The sequence below is a fragment of the Erithacus rubecula genome, assembly GCF_903797595.1.
Source record: "Erithacus rubecula genome assembly, chromosome: 26".
Taxonomy (NCBI): Eukaryota; Metazoa; Chordata; class Aves; order Passeriformes; family Muscicapidae; genus Erithacus; species Erithacus rubecula.
Window position 1 is genome coordinate 4,723,152 of NC_136678.1, and position 17,509 is coordinate 4,740,660.

At 51.0% G+C, this 17,509-nt stretch overlaps 1 protein-coding gene across 4 annotated transcripts; it reads right to left on the reverse strand.

Annotated features, from left to right (window-relative positions):
* Positions 1 to 55: 55 nt before the first annotated feature.
* Positions 56 to 13,370, reverse strand: CAMK1G (calcium/calmodulin dependent protein kinase IG). 4 transcript variants are annotated; one of them, XR_013776875.1, is made up of 15 exons: positions 13,020 to 13,370; positions 9,547 to 9,610; positions 9,308 to 9,425; positions 7,707 to 7,835; positions 7,368 to 7,442; positions 6,592 to 6,730; positions 6,397 to 6,520; positions 5,742 to 5,817; positions 5,225 to 5,337; positions 4,523 to 4,601; positions 3,601 to 3,688; positions 2,673 to 3,073; positions 2,187 to 2,607; positions 1,664 to 1,780; positions 56 to 782 (listed from the first exon to the last, which is right to left on the reverse strand). XR_013776875.1 is itself a non-coding variant. In XM_079327299.1 (14 exons), exons 2-13 carry the CDS (start codon positions 9,397 to 9,399, stop codon positions 1,687 to 1,689), a joined length of 1,620 nt encoding a protein of 539 aa, XP_079183425.1. In that variant the 5' UTR covers positions 9,400 to 9,425; positions 13,020 to 13,089; the 3' UTR covers positions 56 to 782; positions 1,664 to 1,686. The 4 variants fall into 4 exon arrangements, 2 of the variants coding, with proteins under 2 accessions (XP_079183425.1, XP_079183424.1); XR_013776874.1 differs by lacking the exon at positions 9,547 to 9,610; XM_079327299.1 differs by lacking the exon at positions 9,547 to 9,610 and having other exon boundaries at positions 2,187 to 2,441; positions 2,718 to 3,073; positions 13,020 to 13,089.
* Positions 13,371 to 17,509: the final 4,139 nt, after the last annotated feature.

Sequence of the window (17,509 nt, forward strand, 5' to 3'; positions counted from 1 at the left end):
TATCTCCCTCTGTACAAAATACCTATATTTATGCAAATTAGAGAAACACAGGCTCACAGTCAAAGGTGAAGTCAGATGTCTTGTTTGATTTTCTGCCACAATCTGCTTATTTACCACAGAACAGTTTGCCAGAAAAACACCAGCGGGAGCAGATCTGGGATGCACAGGGAAAGCTTTAGGAGGGACTTAACAGACCATTTCCACATCAGATTTCTATGAATAACCAAGAGGCACTTTACAAAACAAATCTCAGCTTTATTAAGCAAGTGTTCATTGTGCAATTACAGCCTTGGAAGGGGAGCTCAGACCTTGCTGTGTTACTGTCAGACACAGGGAGGTTTCTAGCAGGTTCTCTCCTGTTGCAGCTGCAGTGGGGGCTGAGCAGCCTGGGCAGCTGAACTCCAGAGTGCCAAAGCCTGGGGTGAGGGCTGTAAAAATAAATGGAGCTGCCATGGGAGTAAAGCTCTGCCTGGCTTTGGTTTGTGGGGTGGGTGTTGTGCATTTGTGCATTGACAACTAAACGGGGTACAGCAAACAGAAGCTGGTAGCACTGGTGATGCCCTATGGTAATGTACACTGGTGTGGGAGCAGGAGCTTCCCGAGCCTCCTCCCAGCTGCAATGGTCAGAAACAGCCCGAGCTCGCTGCAGGGATGGATCCTGGCCCTGCTGTGCCCCTGTCCCCAGCTGGGCACTGCTCTCAGAGCTGCTGGCCTCCAGTCCTGCTCACACTGGCGCTGCCTGGCTCTGAAGTGCAGGAAAGAGTGAAAGAGCCCTTCGGGTTCTGCAAGAGAGAGAATTCCAGGTGAGGATTGGGCTTTGTTTCACTGCCCTGCAGAAGTGCTGCTAACGAGCTGCAGTGAGGCAGGGGACAGCTGGGTTCCCTCTGATGGCTCCTACAAAGCACTGATTGTTGGAATGGGCTCTTTGGAGTCTGCACTGGCTCTGACTCGCATTTGTCTCTGCTGTTAATCCTTTGTGCGTGGCAGTCCTGGTCAAACAGCCTCATCAGCAGAGACTGGCACAGGACATGAGAGGAGGGAGCTCACTTGATGTCGCCTTTGAGGAGAGCTCTGCCAGCAGGAGCTCACCTTGGGGACGTTCCTTGGAGCAGGATCTAACAGCGAGGCTCCTCACTGCTCACCCTCAAAGTGGTGCAAATGATGACAGGATCAAACCTGCATTATTTTACTCTGCTTTTCAAAAGGAGCCTCTCTGGGCTCTGCTCACAAAGGCATTCAAGCCTGTCTGGGCCAAATCTGGGAAAGAGATGTGCTGAGCCCTGGAGTTGCAGCTCTGTCAGCCCTTTGCTCTTGGCCACAGCTGAACAGCCCCAGTCCCTGCTGAGGGACACGTTTGCATCAGCGTTTTTCCCAGTGAATAGCTTGAAATCATTGTAGAGTTTGGTATGACAAACCCATGCTTGGCTTCCTCTCTCATGTTCCTCATGGTGCTGTGAAATTTGGACTCTGAGTCCTGGCCCTGATGGAAGCTGAGAGCTGAGCCATTGCTGGAGGGGTGCTTTGGGGAAAGAGTTTTTTTCCCTTGCAAAAATGTGTGTTCATTTATTTCATGTACAGTCACTGTGCTATCTGTGCCTTTCCCTTTTTCCTGCCTAACTGGGTTAATTAAGAGCAGTTGATGACCAAGTTGCAGGGCACTCACCTCTGAACAAGTGTCGACCTCCATCACATGATCAAACAAACTCCAGTTTGCCCAGTGCCACAGTGAGACGAGTGTTTGCCGGTTTTCATTGGGACAAGAACCTCTGACTTGAAGTGACTGGTTGGGAATGGGTGAGAGGGAACAGAAAGAAGAGAAACAGCAATTATTTCAGATTGTTCTGCAGGGGCATTGTGGTGTCAGTGCACAGAACATCAGCTGTGAGAGCAGAGCAGGGCTGGGTGCAGTCCCTGCAGACCAGGCAGGGTCTGAACCATTGGTCACTGTTCTGGAAAACCAGAGTGCTCCAGTCCCTGGGGGCTGTGCCCCCCAGCCTGGGCACCCTGCTAATACCAGGGACACCCAGGAGAGCCTGGGCTGGGCACAGCCTCCAGCCAAAAAAAGCATTGGCTCATCCCTCCCCTTGTCCTCCCCCTGGGCACAGCTCCTGTGCCAGTGCCAGTGCCAGGGATGGCTGTTCCCACACAATTCACTGGAAGTTAATGGGAATGACCTGGATACCTACTGGGATTTTGAAGACTTTTTGACCAGCACTGTCTCAGAGCAGGAGGGAGCCTTTGTCTTCTCGTGGCCCACACAGGAGGGGCTGCAGCCACAGGAGCTCCTGCCCGGGGGGCTGTGGGTGTCTGGCAGGGCCAGGCTGCTGTTCCTGGGCAGGGGTCCCTCCTCTGGGGGGCTGGAGGTGTCTGGAAGGGCCAGGCTGCTGTTCCTGGGCAGGGGTCCCTCCTCTGGGGGGCTGGGGGTGTGTGGCAGGGCCAGGCTGCTGTTCTTGGGCTGGGGTCCCTCCTCTGGGGGGCTGTGGGATTCTGGCAGGGCCTGGCTGCTGTTCTTGGGCTGGGGTCCCTCCTCTGGGGGGCTGTGGGATTCTGGCAGGGTCTGGCTGCTGTTCTTGGGCTGGGGTCCCTCCTCTGGGGGGCTGTGGGATTCTGGCAGGGTCTGGCTGCTGTTCTTGGGCTGGGGTCCCTCCTCTGGGGGGCTGTGGGATTCTGGCAGGGTCTGGCTGCTGTTCTTGGGCTGGGGTCCCTCCTCTGGGGGGCTGGGGGTGTCTGGAAGGGCCAGGCTGCTGTTCCTGGACTGGGGTCCCTCCTCTGGGGGGCTGGGGGTGTCTGGCAGGGCCTGGCTGCTGTCCTTGGGCTGGGGTCCCTCCTCTGGGGGGTGTGGCAGCTTTTCCCCCCCCACTGCCATGTCCTGAGCGGGTCTGGGTGGGTTTGGGTGCCCCCGTGCCGTGTCCTTGTCATTGGTTGGCGCTGCTGGCAGGGGGGTCCCCGTGGGGCTGCTGGCCCTGGGGGGCTCTGAGCTCTCTGGGGCAGGGACAGAGCCCTCAGCTGCCCCGTGGCCACTCATGTGCAGCTTCTTCATGTGGTGCACGACGGCTGCGGCGTTGAAGGCTTGCTGGGGAAGGAGACAAAACCTCCAGTGAGGTGCTGATGCCAGGACACTGTCCCCCCCGTCCCCCTCCCCAGGTGACACCAGGCACAGCCCTGCCAGCACAGTTTGGGACAGACACTGTCCCCCCAGGTGACACCAAGCACAGCTCTGATTTTGGGATGGACACATTCCTGCCACAAACACCACGTTTTCCACCGACTGCAAGCTGCTGAAGCTTTTGGAGTTCACAGCTGCTTCCAGCCCTGGAAAACGGGCACAGCTGGAAATGACCCCCTGCCCTCTACTCTCCTGGGGAGGCCCCTGCAGCTCCATGCTTGTGCTGAATCCCCCAGCTCACTCTGCAGCAGGAATATTGCTCCAAACATCCTGTGACCATCGAGTGCAGGCAATTCCAGCTTTGGAGGATCCAGCTTTGGAGGATCCAGCTTTGGGGTGCTTACCCTCCCCTCTGAAGCCCTGCTCAGTGCTGGCTGACAGCAACTGGTGCTTGTTGGTGAAATGGCTGTGGGCTCCAGGCAGCAGCCACTTACCCTCCATTTGCTCTTTGCAAAGTTTTTCTGGATCTGAGCACTGACAGATGGGTAGATGTCACGGTGAAGGGCTGTATTTCCATTAATCCTGCAGATGGAAGAGAAGAAAATGGGCTCGTAGGCAGATGGCATTTGTAAGGCATTCCACATTCTGGAGGCACTGAACTGCTTTGTACGTTCAATCAGCAATAATTAAACCCAAAGGAAAAACAGCAACAAAATGTAACACAAACACACACTTCAAAGCCTGGGAAAGCTCAGGGTGGGATTTCTCCTCTGCCTCTGTTTGTGGAGGCAAATATGCACAAATTGCATCTTTAATTATTCATGGTTTGCTTTCTTTGCACACAAGAAGGAGGCAGCCAGGAGCGCGGGGGAGGCGATGACGTTAATGATGGGGTGGGGGACACTCCTGTTCTGGGGACAATCCTGTTCTGGGGACACTCCTGATTGTGGGGACATTCCTGTTCTGGTGACAGTCCTGATTGTGGGGACAATCCTGTTCTGGGGACACTCCTGGTCCTCGGGACACTCCTGATTGTGGGGACACTCCTGTTCTGGTGACAGTCCTGTTCTGGGGACAATCCTGTTCTGAGGTCACTCCTGATTGTGGGGTCACTCCTATTCTGGGGACACTCCTGTTCTTGGGATATTTCTGTTCTGGGGACATTTCTGTTCCTGGGGACAATCCTTTTCTAGGGACAATCCTGTTCTGGGGACAATCCTGATTGTGGGGACAATCCTGTTCCCAGGGACAATCCTGTCCTGGAGATAATCCTGTTCAGGGGACACTCCTGATCCTGGGGACAATCCCGATCCTGGGGACAATCCTGGGACACTCCTGTCCCTGTCCCACGGAGCACAGGGAGCACACAGAGCAGACCTGGGGCTGCAGAATCCCCGTGGCCACCCCGACCCTCACCACGGGTGCCGCAGCGCCTCCTCGCACGTGAACCTGGCGCTCGGGTTCTTCTCCAGCAAATGTCGGATGAAGTCCTTGGCTGTTTGGGAGAGGGGAAAAGCAGAGACAAGGTCAGCTTCTGTTTCAGCTCTGGATGGAGCAAACTTCACTCTTAGCTTGTGCAAATTGGAGTTGAATTATTCACCTAAAAAATAACGCTAAAAACCATGAAGTGCAAACTGAGCAGATTTAGAAGTTGCCCTGAAGAGCTCTTACATCTCTCCCCTTTTCTCCCCCTTGTTTTTCTTGCAGGAAGGATCGTGATGTTTGTTATTAAACCCCAGCACACCCCCTGCTAGGTCTGTTTGTTTGTATAAAAGATTGATGTTGAAATAAGCTGTGAGGATGCTGCCTGCAGTGAGCTGTGCACGGGGGAGCTCCACGAGCAGCTTGGGCTGGTGAAGTGGTGGCTGAAGGACAGAGGAAAAAAGTGGGGAAGAAATCCCCAGAGTTTCCCTTCTTACAGAATCACAGAGTGGTTTGAGTTGGAAGGAGCCTTAAAGCTAATCCAATGCCATCCCTGTCATGGCAGGGACACCTCCCACTGTCCCAGGTGGCTCCAGTCTGGCCTTGGACACCTCCAAGGGAAGTCTGAGCCCACTCAGAGCTCAGCAATCATTTGTAAAAATCAGGTTTACATTGACCCCAGCCCCAGAGCTTTACCTGACTCGGAGATGTCATCCCAGAAGGGAGACTCGAACTCGTAGTAGCCTTCCTTAATCTTTTCAAAGAGTTTGGATTCAGTCTCTTCATAGAAAGGAGGGTACCCACAGAGCCTGAAACAGAGCACAGAGCCAGGGGCCCTTCAGTGCCACCACAAAGTGGGCACAGCCTCTCTGCAGCCCATGGAGGGCACAGCAGTGAGGAGTGACAGGGGAGCTGCTCTCCCTCAAAAGAGTTAAAAACTTCACTGCAGCAGCGAGAGGACAAAGCCACAGCTGGTACCGAGCTGAGCAGTGTGGGAGGAAATGAAACAAAAAGTACCCGGGAAGATGGGGATGGTATTTGTAGGGAACTGGTGAAAAACAAAGCATAGGATGAGGCACGGAATAGAGCAAATATGATTCCTTTCATCTCCACTCCTGCACTGCATTCCCACATCCCTTCAATTGCTGCCTTTGGGAGGAATTCAGTGCAGGGGGAGTGGGGAGAGCACGGGGATGCTGCTGCTGCTACTCACAGGATGTAGGTGATGACCCCGATGGACCAGCAGTCCACGGCTTTGCTGTAGGGCTTCTGGGCCAGCACTTCGGGGGCTGCAGGACAGCAAAACCATAGGGGAATTCTGAGCAATAATGGATTATCCAGCACTGGGGAAAGCGGGAGTTTCAGCCAGGAGCAGCCCCATCTCCCAGCTGAATTGCTCTGTGGTTTTTGTGTGTGTTTTATGCCACTATATAGAAAGAACCACAGACAATCTCTGCCTGCATGCTGAGGTTTAACCAGGGAGCTGCATCCAGCCAATGCAGTCTGGTGGGAATTAAATAAAATCCCATTGCATTAAAATTATTTTAATTTTCCAATAAATATATTATATTAATATTAATATATATTTTATATATTTTTATTTATATTATATATTTTTTAATTTCTATATTAATTACTAATACATATATTTTGCCCTCAAAATTACCCTTTTCTTTTCATCTTTAAAATATTGAGATTTTTCAGTCTCTGCACTCGTTTATAAGGTCTGTGCAGTGCATCTGTGAGTCCCAGGTTGTTATCAACATATTGACATATTTCTTTCCCTTCTCCCAGGGAATGTTCTGGATGTGCACAACCTTTTTTCCAGGAAATCCACCAGCCAAGCCCACTGCTTCCCTTTGGCTCACCCACATATCCTGGAGTCCCACAGGCCGTGGACATGATCCCGTTCTGCTCCATTTTCGACAAGCCAAAATCCGTGATCATGATTTTGGAGTTCTCCTCGGGGGTGAGGTACAGGAGGTTCTCAGGCTGGGAACACAGAGGGGTGAAATTCGGGGTAGGAAATGGCAAAGAGGAGCAGGAGGTGGGGCAGGGCTCACCTTCAGGTCCCGGTGCACGATGCCGTTCTCGTGCAGGTATTTCACAGCTGTCAGCACCTGGTGGATCACCAGGCTCGCGTCCTTCTCCGTGTACACACCCCGCTCCAAGATCCTGTCAAACAGCTCTCCCCCAGACACCCTGTGGAGAGGGCAGCTTAGAAAGAAAAGGACTGGGAAAAACGTGAACAGCACCTTTGTGTTAGCTCAGCTGTGATCCTGCTCCTTTTGCAGGAGATTTTGGGAGGCTGAGGCTGGTGGAGGCTCCAGGCTGCCAGTGAGGGTTGCTGGTGAATCTGGGTGATTTGGGAGAGGTTGTGAGGCAAATCCTGGTAAGGCTGAGCTGCAGGTATCCAGCCCTGCCTCGGGCTCCACTCCACAGGTGGTTTTGTTCTTTACAAGGGTTTTGTTCTTTACTGAATTTGCAGTTTAGCAGCAGCAGCTCAGAGCTCTTCCCCTGCTGCTGACACGGTGCCCAGTTCCATTTCTAGAAACCCTGCGTGGCACAGCTTTAATTAGAAATACTTCTGTCTCTGCCCTGCTAAACTGTGAGGAATTAATTTGCATAAATCGATCCAAACCATGGTTCAGAAAGTTGCTGTTAGAGTGGGGATGGGCCCAGGTGCCCCAAGGAGCCTCAGGGTCAGGTCCAGCCTTGGCAATGAGGGTGTTTGAAGAGGGACTCTGGTGCTGAAATCCCACACATCCCCCTGCTCCTGCCCTGTCCCTCTGTGTGAATTTCCTGAATTTCCCAAGGAAATGGCTCTGCTGGTACTCACAGCTGCATCACCAGGTAGAAGTGGGTTGTGCTCTCATAAATATCTTCTAAAGTCACGATGTTTTCGTGCTTTATTCTGCAAAGGGAAATGTGGGTCAGAAACAGATCCTGGCAAGGACAGAAGGGGTTCTGAGGTGGAGAATCCAGCAGTGATCCTGCTTTGATCTACAGGGAAAATTCACTGGGGTGTTCTGGGGTTGCTGTGCCCCCCTGCATGGCAGAGCATCACTGATGCCCATCCAATTCCCTTTGGAGCACCAGGCACCATCAGTTGGTGGACCAAACCCTTTATTTAAAGTACTCAACACATCAGGAATGTTCCTTGGACTGTCACACTCACTTTTTCAGCACTGCTATTTCATTCTCCAAGCTGCTGTCCCTGTTGAGAGGAGACTTCTTGATGCATTTCAGAGCAAAGAGCTTGCCAGTGCTTTTCTGCTTCACCAGGAAAACTTCTGAGAAGGCTCCTCTGCAGAGAGGGGGAGAATCTGCATTTCAGTGGGTGCTGCTTTGGGGACAGGGAGGGACTGACAGAGAGGGGAAATAGCACAGGAAAACTGTGTGGTGGGGACTTCAAGTGGATGCTGATTCTAAAGCTGGAGCTGCACTGGAGCAGCCCCAAAGCTAGGGAAAGGTTATGCAGTGTAAATAAAACCTCAAAGTTTTTTTCTGTGGAGAAATTATTCTGCACAGTCCACCAGGGAGCTGGGTTGGTGTCACCCAACATTCTGCACCTCTGAAATGAAAAACAGCAGGATAACCTCAGTTAATCTTTAAATTCAGCCTCTGGTTGCTCTCCTGTCTGCAGAGGCTGCTGCTCCCTGTGTCCCCTTGGTGACAGAGTGACAGTGAGCCCTGAGCAGTGGGAGCAGGTATTTATAACCTGCCTAAAGCCCCCAATCCTGTTACAGCTCTGTCCTGGGGAGCTGAGCACGAGGCTGGGGCAGTGACAGTGACACTGTGTCTCACTAATCCTCATCAATCCAGCAGCTCCTTAACTGGGGCCATGAAATGGGGCTTGCTCTGAGCCTGCAAAGCCCTGCAGGGAGCTGAGGGCAGGCAAGGAAGGGCAGTGCTGGGGACCCTGGGGGACAGTGATAACAACTCTGAGGTGGTTTTAAGTCCCAGATCTTCATTTCAGTTCTTCAGAGAGCTGAAGTGATGCATGTGGGAAAAAAAAAATCCCAATTTCTAATGCTACATTTTCCTATTAAAGCAATAGTAGGAAATCAACAACCTACAAACCAGCTGCTGGGGCATCTGTTCTACATCTCTGTCCCAAACAGTTTATAATAATTATGCCCCTTATTAAAAATGATGAATCAACAAGTGGATTAGGAGAGAATAAAGCTTTTTCTAACCTCATTCCTTTAGTGAAAGCTGCTGGATAATTCAATTAATCTCTGAGGCTGACAAGGCATGGAATTTGGAGTAGCTGCTTCTTTGGGAGCTTTGTCATAGGCCCAGAAGTCACAGAAAATTTGCCCATGACAGAACTTGCTGGTGGAGGTAATTCAATTCCTCCCCCACCACCTTGGAAATGTTTTGTTGTCTCATCCCCATGAATAGGCAAATTAAGCTGTTAAGGCACAGGGAAGGATTGTACAACTCCAACATCCTTGTTTTTGTTTCATTCCCCAACTGAGTCAGGCTTCCCGAGCTAAATATACAACGTGTTATTGCAATTCCTCTGACCTTGCAGCAGCAGGAGAGGGGCAAAAACCTTCTGGTGCAAGAATCCATTGGGGTCAGAGGGGCTGGAGGGGAGGGCAGGGGGCACCTGGAGCTGTGCCTGGGGGATTTGGGGCTGTTTGGGAAGGGTGAGCCAGGAATGGCAGCAGCAGCATCCTGGGCAGGGGGTCCCTGGGATATTGGCCAGGGGTCCCTGGGACATTGGCCAGGGCCAGGAGGGTCTGGGGGGCCAGGACTGGGGGCACTCACGATCCCAGGGCCTCCATGAAGATGAAGGTTTTGCGGATGTTGCTGGTCTGCTTCTTCCAGGAGCCGCTGCCATCCTCTTCCTTGCGCCCCATCTCCTCCAGAGTGGAAGCAGGGGATGCTGTGAGGAGCAGGAGGAGAGGTCACTGCTGTGGTTTGTGTCTGCAGGAAGCCCAGGACTCCCCAGTTCCATTAGAATTAGAGCTGGCCAAGGTCTGGGAGGTGCAAAACGCTCCACAAACCTCTTAGAGCTCGTAATGAGATCGGCTCTAAGGGCTGGAGGGACACTGGAAGGTGAGAGAGAACCTGGAGACAGGGGAAAATGGGATCTAAAAATGACCCTGGGCTGCAGGGGAGCATCCCTGGGAGTGAGGATCATCCCTGGACACGTGGAGCATCCCTGGGATTGGGGAGCATCCCTGGACATGTGGAGCATCCCTGGGATTGGGGAGCATCCCTGGACATGTGGAGCATCCCTGGGATTGGGGAGCATCCCTGGACATGTGGAGCATCCTGGACATGTGGAGCATCCCCCAAGCAGGATCAGAGCCAAAGGCTGTGGGGCACAGCTGAGCCTCCAGAAGACACAGCCAAAGCTTTCATGGGTGTTTTTCATCCTTTTGGAAAAGGCAGAAGTATTAAAGTACAGAAAAAGCTGAAAGGTCTCTTTTCATGAGAGACAGCTTAGATATTGGATTCCTCCTGAACCTACTTTATCTCCTTAATTAGCACGTTTGCAGGGTTTTCAGCTCCTTGACACAATTTTTAAAGGTTAATTTAACATTATTGAAACAAAAATTGACTTGATTGTAAACAGTTGAAGGCTTCAGTCCATAAAATCACTAAAGGCCTCCTGAACTTGACCTTTATTTACCTCCTGGTTTGTGATGCCTGTGTAACTCACAGAAACACAGCTCCTTCTAGAACCCAGAACCCAGCCTTATCTTGCTGTTTGAAAGCAGGGAAGTTGAAAAGTCCTACACAAAAGTGCTGATCAATCATCAGAAACATTTCTGACAATTATTTTAAATCCCTAAACAATATTCTCTTTGCAGTCATCTGCCCATCCCAAATCTATAGATCTGGAATATTACAGAAAGTGAATTTGCTGGCAGAGGCATTCAGCTGGTGATGGCAGGTGAGTTTTATCCACTCTAAATAAAGATCAGAGCTGGGCTGGCAGGGTGGTGCTGAGTGACAGGGAGCACTGGGAGGAACTCTCCATTCCTCTCCCAGGCTGCTGTCAACCAGAGAACATGAGATGAAAAAAGAGGAAAAAAACCCAAGTAGGTCAGCCTGGCCCTGGGGACAAGTGGCATTTTGGGCTCCTGTGCTGAAGTTTGTCCTGGTTGGGATCAGCTCTGTGGGACAGAGGGGACAGGGCACAGAAACCCTCCTGCACTGGGCAGAGGTGACTGTCCCCACCACTGGGGGACAGGGGGGTGATGCACACTCAGTACTGAGAATTTGGCCCATCCAAGCCCAAGGGTTAAATTTTCCCAATCCTGACTCGTTTCATCTCCATCCCCAGAGTATTTTGATGTTTAACTCCTTGTGAATTCAACAAGTTCCTTATTTTAAAGCGAATTTTGCTCCCAAGGGAAGGTAGTACCATGTTTTCTTCGCTCTCCTGTGAATCATCTGCCTGTCTCAGAGTTGCTCCTGCTGTCACTCTGTGTGGCAGTTGGTGCTGGGGACAGGCTGCATGAGCAGCCCTCACTCCCTACACGTGGATTTGATTTCCTGCTTTCTCAGATTTTCTGTGCCATCATCAGCAAGTCATTTCCTGCCTGCCCTCGCCTCTCTGCGAGGAAGGGGAGTAAATGCTGCTATTCTGAGAGCAAAATAATGCAATGTTTGAGTTCCTGAGACGTAAAGCTGCATATGGCAGGGGGTGGAATGGTCTCTAAGGTCCCTTCCAGCCCCAGTGCTGTGATTCTGTGTGTGCTCAGGTGATGGACACTGTCCCACTCTGCTCCTGCTGGGTCACACCCTTCCCATGGTTTCGGCTCTTTTTGGGGAAGAGTTTGCCAAGGGGTTGGTGCAGGGCACAGCTGCCTCTGGGTCCTGCCACGATGATGGGATCAGGAGAATGTGAATTCCCTGAGTCTCTGGGAGCTCATTTTTGTCTCTCACTCTGCTTAAATCACCTGTTGCACTTCACAGCAGTTGGTCACAATGCAATGTTTGATCTTTTTGTTGTTCATCTTTTATTTGTTCAAGCTCTGGTGCAACAAATCCCAAAACCCCAAAATGGTTTTGGGTGGGAAGGGACCTCAAAGCTCATCCAGTGCCACCCCTGCCATGGCAGGGACATCTCCCACTGTCCCAGGTGTTCCAGCCTGGCCTTGGGCACTGCCAGGGACTCAGAGGCACCTGTGCCCTCACCTTTCCTTCTGCTGGTGCCCAAACCTGCATTTCTGGATGGGCACTCTCAGCTGGAGGGGCTTCCCACAGGAGTGAGCACATGGCAGAGCTGGGCAGACCCCTCATGCTGAGGCTGGCAGCTTTTCCTGCCCTGCCCTGTGCCCATCTCACCCTGCTGAGCCCTCCTTGCCCTGGCAGCTCCACCTGGCACTGTCCAGGTGTGCCTGGGGACAGACCCAGCCCAGCAGGGGGATGCACACTGACAGCACCCGTGGGCACTGGGAATTCCCATTATTTCAATTCCCAACAAGGGCTGTGGTGCCCTTTGCCCATTCACCCCTTGGCAGTGCAAGCACACCTTGTGCTGTGGTTGTGTAATGAGGTTGAAAAGCTCATTAACTAATGCAGGTGACAACCTGAGCTGAGGATTGAGTGCACAGCACAGCTTTAATCTGTGGAGCTTCCCCCTACCCCAGTATAACAAACACAGCAACACCCAGGGCTTCAGCTGAGTTTATATCAGAGATAGAAGATAATAAACAAGTCTGATATGAATGTCTGACCTTTGGGCTCTCCCACAGCCCGAGCCAACAAAGTGCTCTGCTCTGTCTGAGCCAGCACGACACTGCTCAGAGTGCAGGGATGTTATTATGACCTTGCTTAAATCTTTCCTGAGGAAATTTGTTCTGCTTCCACATCCCACAGCAACAAATCCATCTGCAGGCAGACCCTGCTCCTGAATGGATGCTCTGCATTAGCAGAATGATTGTAAGTCATGATTAATGGTCTCGTGACAAACTTCCATGTGCAGGGTGAACAGACATGCAGCTTTCAGGGGTTCGCCTTAGGAATTAGAAGTTTATAGGAAAAAAAAAGGAGAATACAAATTCAAAGAGCTTTGATTAAAAAAAAAAAATACAGCAAAGCAAACAAACCTGCATGTGAATGAATGAATGAATGAAGTGCAGGGCAGCCTCTGTGTTCAGGGACAAAAGAAGAAGAAATTGAAACCACGAGCTCGCCATTAAAAACAAACCCACGTCAAAGCTCCTGTGTTGCCCCCACCACACCATCCATTCCAAGGCAACTTGGGGAGCACTTGCAAAATCTCCATTTTCATTATAAACATCCCAGGTTCTCTAATATACTTTGGATGTAAAATGTAAATGAAAGGCAGCTTTCTACGAAATACAAGCTGCAGGATACCACAGAGGAGAAGTCCTCTGGTATTTTCCTGTTACAAGATCAAACCCATTTTAAAGCCAAGCAGGTGAGCAGGGATCCCACCTGCTTCACTGCGAGAGAAGGAACAGCAAATGGCTCATAAGGAAAGAATATTTTTGCTTACCCAAGTCAGCACAGACAAAGCAACTCCTGTTGGCTGCCGGCGCTCAGCTCCGAGTCTGCGGGGATTAGAGCTCGGTGAGGAGGAGGAGGAGGAGGAGATGGAGCCGAGCTGGTAGGCAGGGAGTCAGCAGGGGCACGGGGACGGTGCAGCAGGGCTGGGAGCAGGGCTGGGAGTCCCGGATCCCAGCAGGCTCAGGATGGAGCTGGGCGTGCAGCAGCCGCTCCTCGCCGCCGCTACCGCTTGGTGGCTGGCACATCCCCGCTGGGATGCAAAAGAGGATTTGCCTCCCTCACACCAACCCCGAGTGCTCAGGGCGTGGAAACCACCCTGTCTGCCTTGGGATGGCTCTGTTGGATTGGCAGTTCTGTGGGGCTGCCCTGGGACAGGGCTGTCCCAGCCCTGGGACAGTGGGGATGCTCCTCATTCACCGCCTGCAAACAGCACAAAGCCCTGCAGAACAATCACTGAGCCAGGTTCATCTCCATGCCCCGAATTCAGGGTTATTTCACCCCACACAATGGCTCTGTTTTAACATTCAAAACCTCCCTGTGACTGCCTGCTCAAGCACAGCACACATGAATAGAGGAAATATTAATAATTCTTTGAATCTTTTCTCTAGTGTGGGAGTTTTAGAGCTGGCAATAACAACTTTACTGACTGCATTCTCAGTTGATTTACACTGCCATCTAGAATAATGCATGGAAAAAGTCCATATCATTGGGAAGTTTAGTTTTATGTCAGGAATAAATCAGCTCTGAGGCAATACTTGAAAATCACATTATTTTCCTCAGTATATTTTCCCTCAGCAGCTTGGTTCCAAGGCAGAGTCTCTTTGCTGGTCGGGCTCCATCTCTGGGAACTCCACTGGGATTTTGGCCAGGATTCCTGGGTGTGAGTTTGAACATGCAGGTTTCCTTTAATGCAAGGTTTGGGTGGAATTTACATGGATTTTACCAAGAAAGTAAAGTCACTGTAAGGCCTCTCTAAAGCTGGGGAGTGAGGAGGAGCCATTCCCAGTGCTGGGGGAGACACCAGAGGCAGAGTGATGTGAGGAGTTTTATTAGGGGGTTAATTAGGGGGTTTATTAGGTTTATTAGAGGGGTTTATTAGTGGATTTTTAGGGGGTTATTGGGGGGTTTATTTGGTTTAATGGAGGTTTATTTGAGTTTCTTAGGGGTTTTTTGGGATAGGTTATTTGATTTTTAGAGGGATTTACTGAGGGTATATTAGAGGGGTTCATTGTGGGGTTTATTTGGTTTATTGGAGGGATATTTTTAGATTTATTAGTTTGGTTTTTTTTTTTGTGGGCAGGTTATTTGGCTTATTAAAGGGGTTTATTTGGTTTATTAGGAGGTTTGGGGGTTTATTAGAGGGGTTTATTGAAGGTTTTAGGGGGGGTTTACTGAGGAGTTTATTAAGGGGGTTCATTGGGGGGTTTATTTGGTTTATTGGGGGGTTTACTAGAAGGGTTTATTGAGGAGTTTATTAGGGGGTTTTGGGGGGTTTATGATGTTTTTTTGGGGGGTTTGTTAGGGGTTCACATCCACCCTGGGATGGTTTGGAGGAGCCCAGGGCACAGTGAGGAGCACAAAGGGGAGCTCTGCCCCTGGAGCAGTTTGCAGGGCAGGTGGCTGGACAGAGCTGGGTGCCCAAGCCTTGCCTTGCTCTGCCAGAACTCACTGTGAACATCTCAGAAACCCACAGCAAGAGCCCCAGTGCAGCAGGGCCCTGCTGGGGATGCTCAGCAGCCAGAGGAGGAAGAAACATTGCTGAGGAAAGGGAGGGAGAGCAGAACTCTTCAGCTGCAGCATTCCCAGAGCCTGGCCTTCAGAAACACTGAGAGAAAAACACCAACAACCTGCAGGAGAGAGGGGGGAGAGCTGCCTGAGGCTCAGCTGAGCAGGAATCGATGGAGATGGTGGCTCCTGACCTTGCCTGGTGGAAATCTGGGACAGCAGCAAGGCAGTTCAGGGACTCGTGCAGAGCTCTCTGTGGGCTCGAGCTAAAATAGCAGTTATTAACCAAAGGCAGCAGAACCTGAGCACTGCTGGCTGTGCTGGTGTGAATCACTCTGAGGGGGTGTAGGGAACAGCAGAAGGTTCAACACAGCAGCCCCTGTGCACTGGGGAAGGTGCTGGTGTCCCCATCCCCTGGGAGAAACACCTGCAACACGCAAAGAATGAGGAAAGAAAAAAAAATATCTCCTGGGTGTCATAAAAAAGATGGAGAGGGACTTTTTACAGAGGCAGCTGGTGAGAGGACAAGGAGGAGTGGTTTGAAAGTAAGAGGGAAGATTTAGAGTGGGTGTTGGGAGGGAATTCCTCCCTGGGAGGGTGTAGAGCCCTGGCTGCCCCTGGATCCCTGGAAGGGTCCAAGGCCAGGACATTGGGGCTGGAGCCTGGGACAGTGGAAATGGGAAACAGAAGATCTTTAACATCCCTCCCCACCCAAACTCTCTGTGAGAGGGGAACAGGGCCCTTAGGCAAGGCCTGTGTGTCCAGGGTGGGTTCTGGGGGAGGATTTTGAACACCCTGAATGGAAACACACCCTCAGCAAGCAAACCCAGAGAGCCAGGGCTGGCTGGAGCTGTAAACCTTGGCTCTGGCTGAGCACAGGGGCAGTGCCAGGTGTACCCTGGGGACATGAGCTGCTGGTGGCTGTGGCACTGCTGGATTCCATGTTCCTGAGGGTCTTTCCCAGCCTAAAGCTTTCTGTGATTGTGTGGTGGGGTCTGGGACAGCCCTGCCCAGCTGGAGCATCCCAGGAGCTCCGGGCTGGTGCCAGCAGAGAGCACTGCAGCACAGCCAATGGAGCCACCTGGCCTTTGGAGCAAAAGCAAACGGGAGGAAAAGTCCCTCTTGAAAGAAAAGTTGTAAGAACACGAGTGGTGCAGTTGGGATTTTGAACAGTTGGCCAGGGGAAGGAGTTGTAGCAGAACTCCTGGAAATAATGTGCAATTCCATTCTTCTCAGTCTGGGAGCATTATTTGCTTTTCTTGTTGCCTTCAAACAGGGATTCTGTAAAGCAGGGAGGCTTCTCCATCCATGGCATGACTGGGAATGGGTTGAGGTGGGTCTGGATGCTGATTCTTTGAGTTTCAGTTGGAAAGAGCTGCTCTTTTTTTCCAGGCTTTATTTTTTTTTAATTCAATGGATAAATTGGTGAATGAGTTACCCAAAGAACTCAGACTCAGGTTTTGCACGTTCTCCTTAACCTGGGAATTCTGGTCCTGGAAACTACATGGTAACTATTCATTTAAAAATGGCAAAGAATCATGTAACTAGCTCCTGATGAGCATTACTGTTAATTACCCTGTTCAGTGGCACATTTACTGCACAGCTTCATTATCTGTCCCTAAATAATTCCATCCATCTTCTGCATCCCCATCATTTCCATAGAAAACTGGTTTTTTTGGGACACATCCCAACCCCCTGTAAAAACCACCACCCCAAAATTTACCCACCAATCAGAGCTGGGGGGTTTGGGGCTGTGTTTCCCCAACCTGAGTGACATTTGGTGTGAGAGTCCCCACGAGGAGAGGTTGGCTGGGCACCCTTGGCCGTCCTGTGTGGAATTCCAGCCTCACATTCCCAATCCACACAAACAGTTCATACCCAGAGCTGATGAAGAGGAAGCCAATTAGGGACCTAAAAGGGCCTTTCATTGGCCTTTTGAAAAATTCAGTGCTAATTATGCAGGTTTGAATAGATGTTTACTCAAGGGGTTAATTATGCATCCGTGAAGAGCAAAACTTCATTTATTTCATCTGGGGAGGCTCAGGGAGCTGTGGCTGCTGCAGGCTCTGGTGCTGGGGTGCCTTGGGAAGTTCAAACCCTGCAGTTCCTGCTCAGCCAGGCTGGGAAGGTGGAGAGCTGCTCTAGGGCAGTCTGGGCTGGGCTTTATTTCATATCTTGCCCTCTGGGCTGCTGCGACACCAGAGCTGTCCCCAGGTTTTGGGATTCCCTGGAAGCTTCACCTGGGAGCAGAGCACAGTGGGAATGGGAGATCACACCCTCCAGTGCCTGCTCTGACACCTCCCTGCTCTGTGCCCCACTGGGGAGAAGCTTCAACACCTCAGTCCTCACAAAAAAAGCAACAGGAGCAATGGAATTCAGAATTTCCAGAGCCATTCCTTTCACACTTTGTGATTGCTGTTAAAACCCAGACCTATTAAGGCATTCCCAGCAAAAGAAATCTTTCAGGATGCTGAAATCTGCCTGAAAGACTTTTCCAGGAGCAATTTTTCTTTGTCAGCTTATTATTGTGAGCAGTAAATAATCAAGGAGATAACTGTAGTGTAGAATTTGGTTTGGGGAAGAATCCAATTAGATTTCTCTGGGCTTGTCTCATACAGGATTATGCATGTTTCAGTTCAGGTTTTTTTCCTCCCGGGCCACATAACAGCTTTAAAACACTTTTTCTATTTTATCAGTGATTACAGGCTTAAGAACATGAGGAAAAAAAAAAAAACCCTCCTGTAAGTGAAACAC